Raw genomic sequence first — 14,520 nt, 5'->3', positions numbered from 1 at the left:
CTTCAAAAAAAGGGCAGAGTCCTCGGGCTATTCCTAGAGATTCTGATAGATTAGTCCTAGGGAGGGGCTTTTTCCCAAGAGATTAAATAAACCGCCAGGTTCGGGTAACCAGGGGCTGGATGACTATCTGGGTCTGGGACCGCCCCACTGCCTCGGGTCCAGGATACTCGTCCTGCCTCTTGCCCCGCCCCTGCCCCGCCCCTTCGTCTCACCTCCGCTCCTGTCACTCGATTTGGTCTCGCCTAGCTCCGCCTTGCCCAGTCCCTCCCATCTTTCAAGATGGCTGTGATACTGCCGGGGCTGGAGCCCTGGAACCGCGTGAGGATCCCCAAAGCGGGGAGCCGTAGCGTAGTGACAGTACAGGACCCCGACGCGGCACTTGGTGAGCAAGGCGTCCCGGCAAGGACTAGGCTAGGGTAGAGGCAGAGGTTTGCGGAGGTGGTTGGCCGGCCGGCCGGGCACGCGCACGTGGGACGGGGGCGGGACTTCCTGCGCCCGCGGGACGCTGGGAAGGGGCGCGGAGTGGTATCGGGTCGAGGGTCTCGGCTGCGGAGTTTGCTGTGGAGTGGTTTTTAGGCTGTGGCGTTGTTCGTTGAGTCCTGCAAACTAGCGTTCGGTATTTGCTGGGTGCTTAACACAGTGCCGGGCTGGAGTGATGAAGGATCGAGGCCCAGTACCGTGCTGAGGGATCTAAGAAAGACGGATGCAGCTGTCGTTGGGAAAAGCGCTTAGAGCCTTGTTAAACTTTCCTTCAGTTTCCCTACTTTGCTCCTGAGGAGCCGGGAGAGTCACTTAAGCTCTCTGGACATAAACCGCAATCTTTGTGGGCCTCCGTTTCCCTGGTAAAATGGGGCTAGTTCTCTCTACCCGTTATCGGATTGTTAGGAGGATCCAATAATGTAATTTAGGAGAGAATGCTCTGTAAACTGTATGATTCCAATGTATGATACTATTGCTGTTACTAGGCAGTAGTGCACAGTTGTTTGGAGCTTGGAGCTTGGAGCTGGAGCCACATTGGGTTTAAATTCTGGCTGTATGCCGAACTTGAACCTTTTTGTGCTTCAGTTTTCCCGTTTTGAAATGGGGGTACGAGAGCACCTACGTCCCAGGGCTGTTTTGAGGAATTAAAGATTAAAGAATTACTGTTAAAGGCACAAGTATTTGCAACACTGCCTGACACGATTAAAAAAAAAAAACAAAAAGAAAAAAAAAACATTTGGATCATAGCTGTTACTAATATTGAATTAACTATATTAACTATATTGTAGTAACAATTCATAATGACATAATATGACTAACCATCACACCTCCCCTTCCCCCTCCATATAGCCGATACAGTTTAATCCTCCCTCTTCACTTACTCAAGAATTCCTTAAGATTCCTATAAGGCATGGGAAGTTCAACAGCTCACTAACAACCCCCACGCCCAAGGCAGTCCGTTCTGGCTTCAGATATTTGGGACAAGAAGGAAATTCTCCATGTTATGTAGAAATAAATTTTTGTGTTTCTTCTGCCTAGGATGCTAGTGCTACCCTTGGAGCCATAGAGAATACCATTAACTCCATCTGCTTAACAGCTTTTCAAGTTAAAAACAGTTATCTGGTTCAGTTAAGCATCTGGTGTTCCCTCAGGCATTCACCAAATAATATAGTTTCCAGTTGCCAAGATGATTTTTCTGAATATGTACCTATCTAAAAATGGTACCCAAATACAGTACCTTTGATTTTAAACAGTATGAATTTGTCTATTCTGTCTTGCTTACATGCATAGCAAAGTAGAGGATTTAAAGAAGTGTACACCACCTGCCCCACGGTACTAACAGTGTAGTTGTGACTTCCGAGTATTCAGATAATATACTTGATGTAGAAATACATAGTAAATAGTCTTACTAAATGTCTCTATTTTAGACCTTTGCACTGCAGCTGTAATTAAAGGATGCTGCCTCCTCACACTATCATTGAAGAGCCAAACCTTAGATGCAGAAACAGATGTGTTATGTGCGGTCCTTTACAGCAATCACAACAGAATGGGCCATCACAAGCCCCATTTGGCCCTGAAACAGGTGAGGAGGAAGCCATCTACTTAAGATCCAGCGTGTTAACCTGAAGGTGGAGATCACATTGCCACTGTCTGTTCTGGTATTTATGGAAGTCTCAGTGAATTACTTGTCATTTATGGCTTCAGCCCATGGTTGCATGTGGGCTTTGATTTTTTTAAAATATCATTTTCATTTTTTTTCCCTGCTAGCATTTCATAAAACAATTTTTGCTGGAAAAGAAATAGTGTTTGGATTAATTATTTCCCAGTCTTGTTTCTAATGGATAAGTAATTTCTATGAATAATTGTTTTATATTATGTATACTGTATAATAAATTACAGCACCTTTGCTCAGTTCAAAGATAGAGTGATTTAAGCAATATAATAAAGTGCTGGACACTAAGAAATAGTTTCCTGAGCATATCAAAATCCTAAAACAATAAAAAGAACAAAGTTGTGGTTTTTTGTTGTGGGGTATAAAATTTAGTCTGTAGTACCTTAGAGTAAATGTGTTTACAATAAGTTGTGTAAAGGGGTTTCATGTAAATTTTGGAGCTTAAAACAAAACTGGCCCTCTAGCTCAGGAGCTACCCCTTAAAGTAGAACCTCGTAAGCTGGGTTCTTTGTATATTTGTACATTCATTCACTTTATGAATTCTGCAGGTATCTTTCAAAACTTTCTGTGTGCCAAACACTGTGTGTGGTGCTGGGTATACACTGGTATAAAAAACGTAAGACTCTATCCTTAGTCAAGTTTTCTCTGGTTTATTTTCTACTCCCTATTACTTAACGCAAAAAAGGATAGAAATTTCTTCCTCAAAGATCTGGAATTATGTCACCCTAAGGTTTCTTCTCTGGGGTAGCTTTTACCTCTTTCTGAGTCTTTTAGTCCAAAACGAAACTTGTTATCTCTCAGATTGAACATAATTCACCTCCTGGCTTCCAAATTGTGAATTACCACCCCGTGATGTAGATTTGGTGTTCTGTTCTGTTTCTTCATTTTTTCTAGGTCTCCCATCCAGCCAGTTGAGCATTCAAAAATTTCCCTGCATCTAAGTCCCTTTTTTCAGTTCTGGCCTCCATTTTCTTTTTTAAGACCTTGCTAACTTTGAGTTGTCATGGTATCCAAACTGATCTTTCTTTCCTCTTCCAACCTCTTCTACACTCTGGTATATCCTATATGCCAAAGCCTGGTTAATTATCTTAGAACTTTGATTTTTAATGATTTCTGCATTGCCTCCTTAATAAAGACCAAACCTCTTAGCTTGACTTACATATCCTCCATGTTGGCGTCTTCAGCTATCTTTAGCTCAGGCTTCTCTCTTACCTTCATATACCTTAAATCCAGTTAACCTGAACTCTCCATGAGTCCCCCTGCTCATTGTGTTCCCTCCTCTGAGACTTTGCTCACCTGGTTGTCTCTGTTAAGAATGCCCAGGACCTTCATATCTGCCCATTAAAAGCCTTCTCAACCTATTAGACCCATTTCAAGCCTTTGTAGAAGTGATCAACTTCTGTCCAAGGTAGAACATGGGGATATATTACAGTGATTTCATTTTAATTTGCATTTTTCTCAAGGTGAGTGAGGTGGTGCTCTGTGTCTTTTTATAATTCTTGTATTGGGCCTCTCCTTTGTGCCAGTCTTATGGCATTTGGTGCAGTTTGCCTTGTGGTACAGTTATTTGTGTAAGTGTTCTATGTCCCCTGTGATCCCTTAGGGTAGGGGACATGTCTCATGATGCTGCTGCTACTGCTATTACCACTACTACTTCTGCCTTATATTTGCCTAACATTTTACAGTTTACAGAGAACTACATACTTTAAAAACTATTTTTTCTATTTTCAAAAGCTAGGTACTGAAATTAGCCTCTTCTAACATGTTCCCTAAATGGAACATAGAAAATACCCTTGGTTTCTCTTTCATGTGATAGTCCTCTGAGGAGATGAAGACTGTTCTTATGAAGAATGTTTTCTCTTCTTTCTCCTACTAAAGCTTGTTTTCTATCCCCACTCTTTTGAATTTTTGAACCATAGTTCATTTACTGTGTTGTCCAGATGCTTTACCACCTTGGTTTGTCAATGCCTCTCTCAAAGATGGTGACTAGAATTGAAAACTGAAAAGATAGTAGCTGACCCTAGAGAATTTAAGGATTGTTGCCTCTGTTGTTCTGAGAATGATGCTTTAATTGAATCCGTAACTTTGATTAATTTTTAGTATCATATCTATAGCTCCAGCAAGATACTTCTTCCCCAGTATCAGTGTCCATCCACATCTATACAGACTGGTTGCAGGCCCGTCATGCACTTTGAAGTATTTCCTGAGGGCTACAGAATTCGTAGAGCATTGTGTACAATGCATGGCTCATAACTTTTTTTTAATAAAAAAATCTTGTTGAGTGCCTACGTGTAACACTGTTCTAAGTACAAAGTCATAGTAGTGAACAAAACAGACAAAATATATTGCCCTCAAGGCACTTATGCTGTAGTTGGGAGGAGAAAGACATTCATTCATTCATTTACTCATTTAGTAGTATGTCAGATGGTAAGTGCTATGGAAAAAAATAAAGCAGGGCAGGGAGATAGGGAGTGTTGAGGAGATTGCAATTTTAAAGAGGGTATATCTTTTTTTATATGTGCTTTTGTTTTTACTACTAGATTTTCAGCAATTTGAGATCAGGAAGTATCATATATCATTTAATCTCCAATCATGCTTTGCATATAGTAGGTGTTCATGAAACAAAAGTGAATAAATCGATCACTTGTTTCACCTCTGTGGCACTTATAGATTGTTGAAATTTGGTAGTTAATAATTTACTATCATGTTTTAATAATTTCACTGCTATAAATCATGTTGTAATCTTGAGGATAATCTTGTACTCATTTTGGTCCCCTCTATCATCAGTTAGTCATTTCCTAATTTGAGAGATTTGTTTGACTGGGTAAATGGCATATGTTATGAGAAACATTTGCTTTGGGCATTGGATTTCTTTATCCTTAAAACAAGGTATTCTTTAGCTTCAGTATATTTCTATACTTTGAAAATGTGGATCTTTTTGTTTTCTTGGTCATATCAGTGACCCTGAATATTTTATATACATATGAACTTGAGCTGCTCTTCCTCTTTCAGGTTGAACAATGTTTAAAACGTTTGAAAAATATGAATTTGGAGGGCTCAATTCAAGATCTGTCTGAGTTGTTTTCTCCCAAGTAAGTGGCCCAGTTGCTTTGTGATGTGGTGGGTTGGGAACTTGATGTGTTATGGTGATCTCTCTCTGGACTTTTCTCTGCCTTGGTTTTGAAAATAACCAATTATACCTCAAATGTACAGATCCTATTTTAATAAGAGCCATTTGGTACTTGTGTTAATAAATCTTCCTTCATTGGCCGTGGGAGAGACTGGCATGACATTGAAATCTGGGCCACAATAGGTTATACTGAAATTAAATGTTGATCAGCCTCAGTGGATTTTTACTGAGCACACAACTACTTCAAATTGGGTTTAAAGCAAGTATGCACTTGAACACTACTACATAAATGTTTTATATTTAAAAATTAAAGTAATTTTCTCTTCTATTTTTATCAAGTGAAAATCAGCCTGTAACGACTCAAGAGTGTGTCATCCCCAGTCAACCAGTGGTGGAAATGGTGTTGATGAAGATTTTGGGAGCCTGCAAATTGTTACTCCGCTTATTGGACTGTTGCTGCAAGGCTTTTCTGTAACCTTGAGTCAATTTGAATATCTTTTTCTGAATAGGAATTTTTGGATATATTTAATAGTATTTCTGTTTGAAAGTTTGGGCTCTGTGGGAATTTCTTAAAATTTTGCTTCTTGGACTCTTCCTCAGCAATTACCTGAGAAGGCCATTGCCAGAGATGGCCTGTCTCTTTATAACCTCTGTTATCCTAAGAGCATTAATAGCTAGAAACTCATACTTAGAAATGAAATTTAATAATGGGGGCTCTACTAGAGCGTGTATTACATTATTTTTAAGTATCCATCACTTAAATAGAACACGTAAAGCTTTAAAACCTTCAAGAAAATTCTTTTTATCTCACATCTATTTCCTTTGTAAGTGTAACTTTCAAAACCCAGATTATTTTGGTTTTGTTTTTCAACCTTAACTTGATTGTCCAGCTTGACTGTGAAACATCTTGGTTTGCAAGAATTCATTATTTTAAACCTTGTGATGGTTGGACTGGTGAGCAGGTTATGGTATGTACATGCCTTTGAAATCTTTCATTCATTTTTCTTCTTTCTGCCTCTTCCTGAACAAAACATATTTGTTTTCCCATGGGATGCTGAAGGTGTGGATAGTTTCCTTTCTTCATCTGATCAGACTTTATTTGGGGGTGGATCGGGAAGCTAGCTGTTGATGGTTGTGTCAAAGGACTAGGCTTTGAATATGCAGCCATGGGATCAAACCAATACTAAACAACTGAACAAATGAATTCCTAGGATTAGGAACTGGAATAATAACATAGTGGCAGTGATCATAAAACAGCTGGCCTGTTTATGGTGTTCCTTGGCTGGCTATATCACTTGATTCTTTCTGCAACTAGTTACTAATTTTTAATTGCAATGAGAAATGCAATTTTTGAGTCTCCTTATGTGCTCCATAATCTATTCTTCCAGGTATGTTCAGTTGTTATGTAATATGTGAAAACTAAAGAGATATTCTCTTGCATGTCTCAGTAAATACTGTGAAACTCATTTGATGGATAATTGGATTCAGAATCTGTCCATATTTGTAAAGAGATCTCTTTCAAACAATTAGGATAATTGGGTCTGATTTGAATATATTAAAACTAGGAAAAAAAAGTATAAAATTCTTTTGGTCTTTGGAGAGCGAAATCCTTGCTTTGATGTCTTAACCTGGATATCTCAAGTATTCTTTCCAGCTAGCTGGCTTTTTATTCTGTTCATCCTTAATCAGAGGTAACAATGTTTGCATTACTCATCATATTATTTTAAAATGTCAAACCTAGATTATTTATTTTCTTTAATGAAAATAGCTTTAATTTTTTGCGGATAATAATACATGCTTATTTTGAAAAAATTCAAACAATATAGAAAAATGTGGACCTGAAATTTGCCTGAAATCTCACCATCTAGAGGTAACCACACTTAAGATTTTGATGTGTATCCTCTGAGACATCTCCCCATGTAGCACTTTATTTGGTTTTGGCTGTTTTTAAACATGTACTATAGCATTTTTTATCTATAATAGCAGAGCTTGATAGGCATTTATTTTCATATTTGAATCTGTTTATTATATAATCTTCAAATTGTAACTACTGGTTAATTCATGAGCTCTTGTTTCTTTCTCTAGGGTTTTCCATAAAGATATTTTAAAAAGGTTAATTGCGTTATATGAACCATTATTTGGATTGCTGCAAGAGGTCTCCAGGATTCAACCAATGCCTTACTTCAAAGATTTTACCTTTCCTTCTGATATTGCTGAATTTCTAGGACAGCCCTATTTTGAGGTCTTTAAGGAAAAAATGCCTACAGCTTTTGTGACTAAAGGAGTAACTAGATTGCTAAATAAACTGTTTTTAACAAAAGAGCAAACATCGAGGTCTGGTGAGGAAACCTCACTTAAAAAGGCGCAGCAAATGCAGATCAATATACAGAATAATGTGGATCTTGGACAGCCAATAAAGAAAAAGAAAGTCTTGAGAGGTAATTTGCTTTGTTGTAGCATATATACTAATAAAATACTATTGAAATTGTAATATAATCATGCATTGTGTTTAGAGTTCAGCATCTGTCTAACCTGCATTGATAAGCTTTAGAGAAATAAGGTAATATCTTTGTTTTCTAAGTTTGAGATTTGTTTGTTCTGTTGTTGCTTCCTAGTTCTTTGCTTGCTTAATTTCCTTTATTTCTCTTACAGTATTTGGCAAGAAATACTCTCCTGCATTTAAGAATTTGTTGTACATTTGAAAATAGTATGCCTAAATTTTTGTATCTGGGATCTTTTCTATCTCCGCAGAAAAGTCGGCAGAGTTTGATGTGAGGGCTTTCTGCAAACAGCTGAGACATAAAGCTACTCAGGTTTGTCTGGCTTATTTTAGTACAACTTAAGACTTCTGCTTATTTGTACAATGGATGCCATTTACCAATGGCAGGGATTGAATCTTACTTCTTTTTTTATCCTCAGCTCTAAACTTAGTGCCTTTTTAGTCTTCAGTCTTGCTTCTGAATGAATGGAGGCATTTCCAAAGGATTTTAATGTATCCAGTTAACTCACTTAATACAATGCCTTCAAAAGCATTTTAGTATAGTTTCTTTAGAATTTTCAGTTGACCCTAGGATCCTTTGTAAGTTTGGATTGTATTGCAGCTTAAAGTATGGACTTTGTAATCAGGCAAATGGTTTGAGTCTTGCTTTGGTTTGTGATAGCCATGTGACCTTAGGTAAGTTTCTTGACCCCTCACATCTCTTATTTCCCAGTAATAATACACATCTTATAGGGTTGTGCCAGTTTCAATGCATGTAAAGTGTTCAACAGAATCTGAAGTGTTAGTCATTATTAGATACCATTATCATCTTCATTGTCATCATCCTCATCCTTTGTTATAAGGTTTCTGTTCCTTTCTTTCTGTTGGGTTTCAGTCTTTACCATGATTTCTCTTATTAGTTAGTGTCCGTAAAGTCTGTTCTGGACCTAACAACAGATAATTAACATCAGTGACACCTTTCACGTGACAACTACTTGACTTCTATTACCCTCTGTCTTTTCAAAATGTTTTTTCTTCCGGTTTTCTTCATGGGTCATTTCTTTCATTCTAATTAAGAATTCTTAATTATTTCTAATAAGTCAGAGTACTTGAACTTTCACAAGGACTCCAGCTTGCATGTATACTCTTTCCAATTCATGAGTTCCAGAGGGAATAATGATAATAATAGCTAATACTTATAGTATATATACTTTGTGCCAAACATTGTCTTAAACACTTTATATGAGTTAACTCATTTAATCTTTGCACAAGTTTGATGAGATAGTGCTATTAGTTTTATTTCCATATTTTCAGAGGAGGAAATTGAGATATAAAAAGGTCAAGAAACTTCCCCAGGCCACAAAGCAAGTTAGTGGCAGGGCAGGGATTTGAACGTAGAAGTTTTGTTTCATAGTCTGTTCTTTACCATTACACCATCCCCTAAATAATTTTTTTAACTCCTTGTCTCAAGAACTGTGGCTCTTTATGATCACTGAAACTTCTGCAGCCCATGTACCTGCTCCTAGGCGAGCCGGTTTTGAAGCTGGTTGGACAGCATCCCTTTGACTCAGAACTAACGACTACCATATATTTAGCAAATAGCACTACTGTGCTCAGCTTGCTTTTTGGTCAGACTTCTTTCATCCATTGCCAAACAATGGATAAGGTATTCACAGATCTTTATCCATTGCCAAACAATGGATAAGGTATTCATAGATCTTTACTTTTAAATATTCTGCTTTTTGTTTGATTTCCTCTTGCTGGGGAGAAATTTGGAAGAAGGTAAGCTTTGAATGATGGAAGCAGACCTAGTAGTTGGCATATTTTAATAATGAAACAGTAAAAGTTGGTACAGCCCAAACTGGACTTGCTGTAGAAAGAAGATGGTTGAAGTGGAACTGGAAATATTGCTCAGTGAAGCATTTTTAACATACATTCAGCAATCATTTCCTGAGGGTCTACTCTGCTGGGCACTTTCAAAGGCCTTACATTTTCCCTATCCTCAAGCATTTTCAGTAACATTTGTGACCCATCATTGAGTAGAGTTAATCAGGGTATAGAAATAGCTGAAAAATAAGATGTGGTTGTCCAGTGGTATAGAGGAGAAGAGCCTTGTCAGTGATTTATTTTTTTCCCCAGGAAGGCTTTGATTAATATTTAATCATGTGGAGTTTTATTCTTGTGTATACAATAAATAAATCTTCTGTATAGAGGAAAAAAAAAAAAAACTTGTGTTAGGAGCTGTGGAATAAAAACTAAGTGTTTTAAGGTAAAAGGGGTTCAGAAAGCTAAAAACAGTTTTCTTTCCTTTAAAAAAACTGATTATTTTCTAGTTATATCTATGAGTCAGCTTTTCCCAGTTGTCATTTATTTACAAGTCAGTAATACATTTAATGTATTTTTCTCCCCACATTTCAGGAGGCCAACCTTGCGTTTAAGTGTTCTCAAGCCAAAATAAAGGCAACCAGACATTCTTCTCAGAAAGTGATAGAAACTCCTTTTGCCAAAAATTTTGTGCAAAGATTCCGAGAGGCTGAAACTTTCGTACAACTTTCTGAAGAAATCCAAAAGGCAATTGTATGGTGCAGGAACAAAAAACTGAAGGCTCAGGCCACCTTTCTGAGGAGCAAACTTCTTAAAAGTAATCGGCTTAAACATGTGGAAGCTCAAGGTTATAGGTAAGCATATCATAAAAATTATATTCCTTTACTTTTTTTGTTGTTGTTTAAGGCAAACATAAAATTAATTAAGACATGTTCCTCTAAATGGGATGTCTAGTCGCCCTAGGGTTGTTGAAAGTGGGATCTTTTCAAACTGCAGTTTTTGTTGTGGGTTTGAAATATGTTCCATTCTTTTTTTTTAACTTAAAAAAATTTTTTTTAAATTAGAAAATTTGTAGGTTTACAGAAAATTCATGTAAAAAATACAGTGTTCCTGTATACCCCTATTGTTGACACTGCATTAGTGTGGTACCCTTGTTACAATTGATGAAAGAATATTGAAATAACACTATTAACCATAGTCCATTGTTTACATTAGCTGTATTTTTTCCATATACCACCCGATTATTAATACCTTGTATTAGTGTTGTACATTTGTTATAATTCATGAAAGAATATTTTTATACCTGTATTATACCTGTACTTTTAACTATAGTCTGTCATCTACAGTATTATTCACTGTATTATACAGTCCTGTGTTTTATCTTTTAATTTTTATTCTAGTAACATATATGACCTAAAGTTTCCCCTTTTAACCACATTCACCTATATAATTCAGTGCTGTTAATTATTCTCACAATAATGTGCTACCATCACCATCGTCCGTTTCCAAACCTTTACAAATAACCTAAATAGAAATTCTGTACAAAGTAAGCATCAAATCTCCATTTTTTACCCCCATTCTATCCTCTGGTAACCTATATTCTAGGTTCTAATTCTTTTAAGCTTGCTTATTATAATTAGTTTATATCAGTGAAATCATACAATATTTGTCCTTTTGTGTCTGGCTTATTTTACTCAGCATAATGTCCTCAAGGTTCATCTGTGTTGTCGTATGCATCAGGACTTAATTCCTTTTTACAGCTGAATAATATTCCATTGTATGTATATCCACATTTTGTTTATCCATTCATCAGTTGATGGACACTTGAGTTGCTTCCATCTTTTGGTAGTTGAGAATAATGCCTTATGAACATCGGTGTGCAAATAGCTGTTTGAGTCCCTGCTTTCAGTTCTTCTGGGTATATACCTGGAAGTGGTATTTCCGGATCATATGGTAACTCCCTACTTAGCTTTCTGAGGAACTGCTAAACTGTCTTCCACTGTGGCTGCACCATTTTACATTGCCACCAGCAGTGAATGAGTGTTCCTATTTCTCCACATCTTCTTCAACACTTGTAAGTTTTTTGTTTTGTAATAGTAGCCATTCTAGTGGGTGTGAAATGATGTCTCATTGTGGTTTTGATTTGCATTTCCCTACTAGCTATTGTTGTTGAGCATCTTTTTATGTGCTTTTTAGCCATTTGTATACCTTCTTTGGATAAATATCTATTCAAGTCTGTTGCCCATTTTTTAGGTTGTTTGTTTTTTTATTGTTGAGTTGTAGGATTTCATTATATATCCTGGATATTAAACCCTTACTGGATATGTGGTTTCCAGATATTCTCTCCATTGAGTAGGTTGTCTTTTCACGTTAGTGGCAAAGTTCTTTGATTCCTAAAAGTTTTTAATTCTGAGGATGTCCTATTTATCTGTTTTTCCTTTTGTTGCTTGTGCTTTGGGTATAAGGTATAACAAATATTACCTGACACAGATCCTGAAGATTCTTTCCTACATTTTCTTCTAGGAGTTTTATAGTCCTGGTTCTTATATTTAATTAATTCATTTTGAGTTCATTTTTGCATATGGTGTGACATACAGGCCCTCTTTCATTCTTTTGCATGTAGATATCCAGTTCTTCCAGCAGCATTTGTTGAAGAGACTATTTTTCTCCCAATTGAGTTGACTTGACAGCTTTGTCAAAAATCATTTGGCCCTAGATATGACAGTTTATATCTGAACTCTCAGTTTGAGCCCATTGGTCAACGTATCTATCCTTGTTCTAGTAGTACCATGCTGTTTTGACCACTGTAGCTTTGTAATATGCTTTTAAGTCAGGAAGTGTGAGTCCTCAGCTTCCTTCTTTTTCAAGATGTTTTTGGCTACTGGGGGCCCCTTATCCTTCCAAATAAATTTTATAATTGGCTTTTCCATTTCTGCAAAGAAGGCTGTTGGAATTTTGATTGGGATTGCTTTGAATCTGTAAATCATTTTGGGTAGAATTGACATCTTAATGATATTTAGTCCTCCAGTCCATGAATGTGGAATGTCCTTCCATTTATTCCAGTCTTCTTTGATTTCTTTTAGCAGTGTTACATAGTTTACTGTGTACAGTCCTTTACATCCATGGTTAAATTTATTCCTAGATATTTTATTCTTTTAGTTGGCTATTGTAAATGGATTTTTTTCCTCTCAATTTTCTCCTCAGATTGCTCATCACTATTGTATAGAAACACTTCTTGGCTTGTTGATCTTTTACCCTGACACTTTGATAAATCATTTATTACCTATAGTAGCTTTGTTGTAGATTTTTTAGGACTTACTATATATAAAATCACTTCATCTGCAAATAGTGAAAGTTCTTCTTCTTCCTTTCCAATTTGAATGTCTTTTTTTTCTTTTTCATGCCTAACTGCTCTGGCTGGAACTTGCAGTACAATGTTGAAAAACAGTGGGGACATTGCACATCCTTGTCTTGTTCCAGATCTTAGAGGGAAAGCTTTCAATCTTCCACCATTGAGTATTGTGTTGGCTCTGGGTTTTTCATATATGACTTTATCATGTTGAGGAAGTTTTCTTCTATTCCGATTTTTCTAAGTGTTTTTATCAAGGAAGGATGCTGGATTTTATCAAATGGCCTCTCAGTGTCAGTAGAGATGATCATATGTTTTTTTCTGTTTATTTTGTTAATGGGGTGTATTACATTAATCAGTTTTCTTATGTTGAACTACCGTGTATACCTGGGATAAAAACCACTTGATCATGGTGTATAATTCTTTTAATGTGGTGCTGGATTCTGTTGTAGTTATTTTTTGCATCTATATTAATAAGGGATACTAGACTGTAATTTTCTGTTTATCGGGCTCCAGTATTAGGGTAATATTGCCTTCATAGAATGGGTTAAGTAGTGTTCCTTTCCAATTTTTTGGAAGAGGTTGAGAAGGATTGGTATTAATTCTTGGAATGATTGGTAGAATTCACCATCTTGTCCTGTGCTTTTCTTTGTTGGGAGGTTTTTGATGACTGATTTAACCTCTTTCCTTGTAATTGGTCTGTTGAGGTTTTCTGTTTCTAGAGTCAGTGTAGGTTGCTTGGGTGTTGCTAGGAATTTCTCCATTTCATCTAGGTTATCTAACTTGTTGGCATACAGTTTTTCATACTATTTTACTATCCTTTTTATTTCTGTGGGGTCAGTAGTAATGTTCCCCCTCTCATTTCTGATTTTATTTTGCATCTTCTCTTTTTTTGTCAGTCTAGCTAATGGTTTCTCAATTGTATTGATCTTTTCAAAGAACCAACTTTTGGTTTTGTTAAGGCTCTAAATTGTTTTTTTTTTTTCAATTTTTTCAAATTTTTATTTTGAAATAATTTCAAACATATAGGACAGTTGCAAAAACAATACAAACCCCATACAGAGAACTCCAGTACCTCCCACCCCCAGATATCTGTATCTACCAATTTTACATTTTGCTACCTTTGCAGTACATTTCTTTCTCCTTCCTTCTTTCCTTCCTCCCTCCCTCCCCCTCTCTTTCTTTCAACTATATGTTATCTTTTTATCAATTATCTGTCTACCCATTTATCATCCTCTGAACATTTGAGAGGAGGTTGCATATATCATACTCCTTGAACTCATAACACTTCCACGTACATTTCCTGTAAACAAGGATATTCACTTATGTCATTAACTTTACTGCAGTTAATTCAAGAAAATTAATATGGATATAAAGCTTAAATTCTATATTCCAGTTTTTCCTTATGCCCCCTTTGAGCTTTTCTCCTCTATTCTTAGATCCACTCCAGTATCATATATTACAGATTATCATTAACTCTTAATTAACGTTTTTTAAAAAAAAATTAAAGAAAGATATACAATAAAAAAACATTTCAAACAAACCATAACAAAGGAGTAAGAAAGACAGCTAACCTAAAATAACTA

At 36.5% G+C, this 14,520-nt stretch overlaps 1 protein-coding gene across 4 annotated transcripts in view; it reads left to right on the top strand.

Annotated features, from left to right (window-relative positions):
* Positions 1-271: 271 nt before the first annotated feature.
* NEPRO (nucleolus and neural progenitor protein) overlaps positions 272-14,520 on the top strand; it is a 34,188-nt gene continuing 19,939 nt past the window's right edge. The window contains exons 1-8 of one of the 4 annotated variants that reach the window (XM_037835559.1): positions 272-382; positions 1,908-2,062; positions 5,165-5,244; positions 5,622-5,753; positions 6,173-6,250; positions 7,368-7,720; positions 8,034-8,095; positions 10,180-10,439. In XM_037835559.1, the coding sequence (XP_037691487.1) occupies positions 280-382; positions 1,908-2,062; positions 5,165-5,244; positions 5,622-5,753; positions 6,173-6,250; positions 7,368-7,720; positions 8,034-8,095; positions 10,180-10,439 (1,223 nt within the window). In that variant the 5' untranslated portion in view covers positions 272-279. Of the gene's footprint in view, positions 383-644; positions 843-1,907; positions 2,109-5,164; positions 5,245-5,621; positions 5,754-6,172; positions 6,251-7,367; positions 7,721-8,033; positions 8,096-10,179; positions 10,440-14,520 lie in introns of those variants that run through there. The other 3 variants (XM_037835560.1, XM_037835561.1, XM_037835562.1) reach the window with 3 other exon arrangements.

The sequence above is a fragment of the Choloepus didactylus genome, chromosome 1 (genome assembly GCF_015220235.1).
Source record: "Choloepus didactylus isolate mChoDid1 chromosome 1, mChoDid1.pri, whole genome shotgun sequence".
Classification (NCBI taxonomy): Eukaryota; Metazoa; Chordata; class Mammalia; order Pilosa; family Megalonychidae; genus Choloepus; species Choloepus didactylus.
The sequence above is the reverse complement of the archived record's forward strand: the minus strand, read 5'-3'. Positions and strand labels throughout refer to the sequence as shown.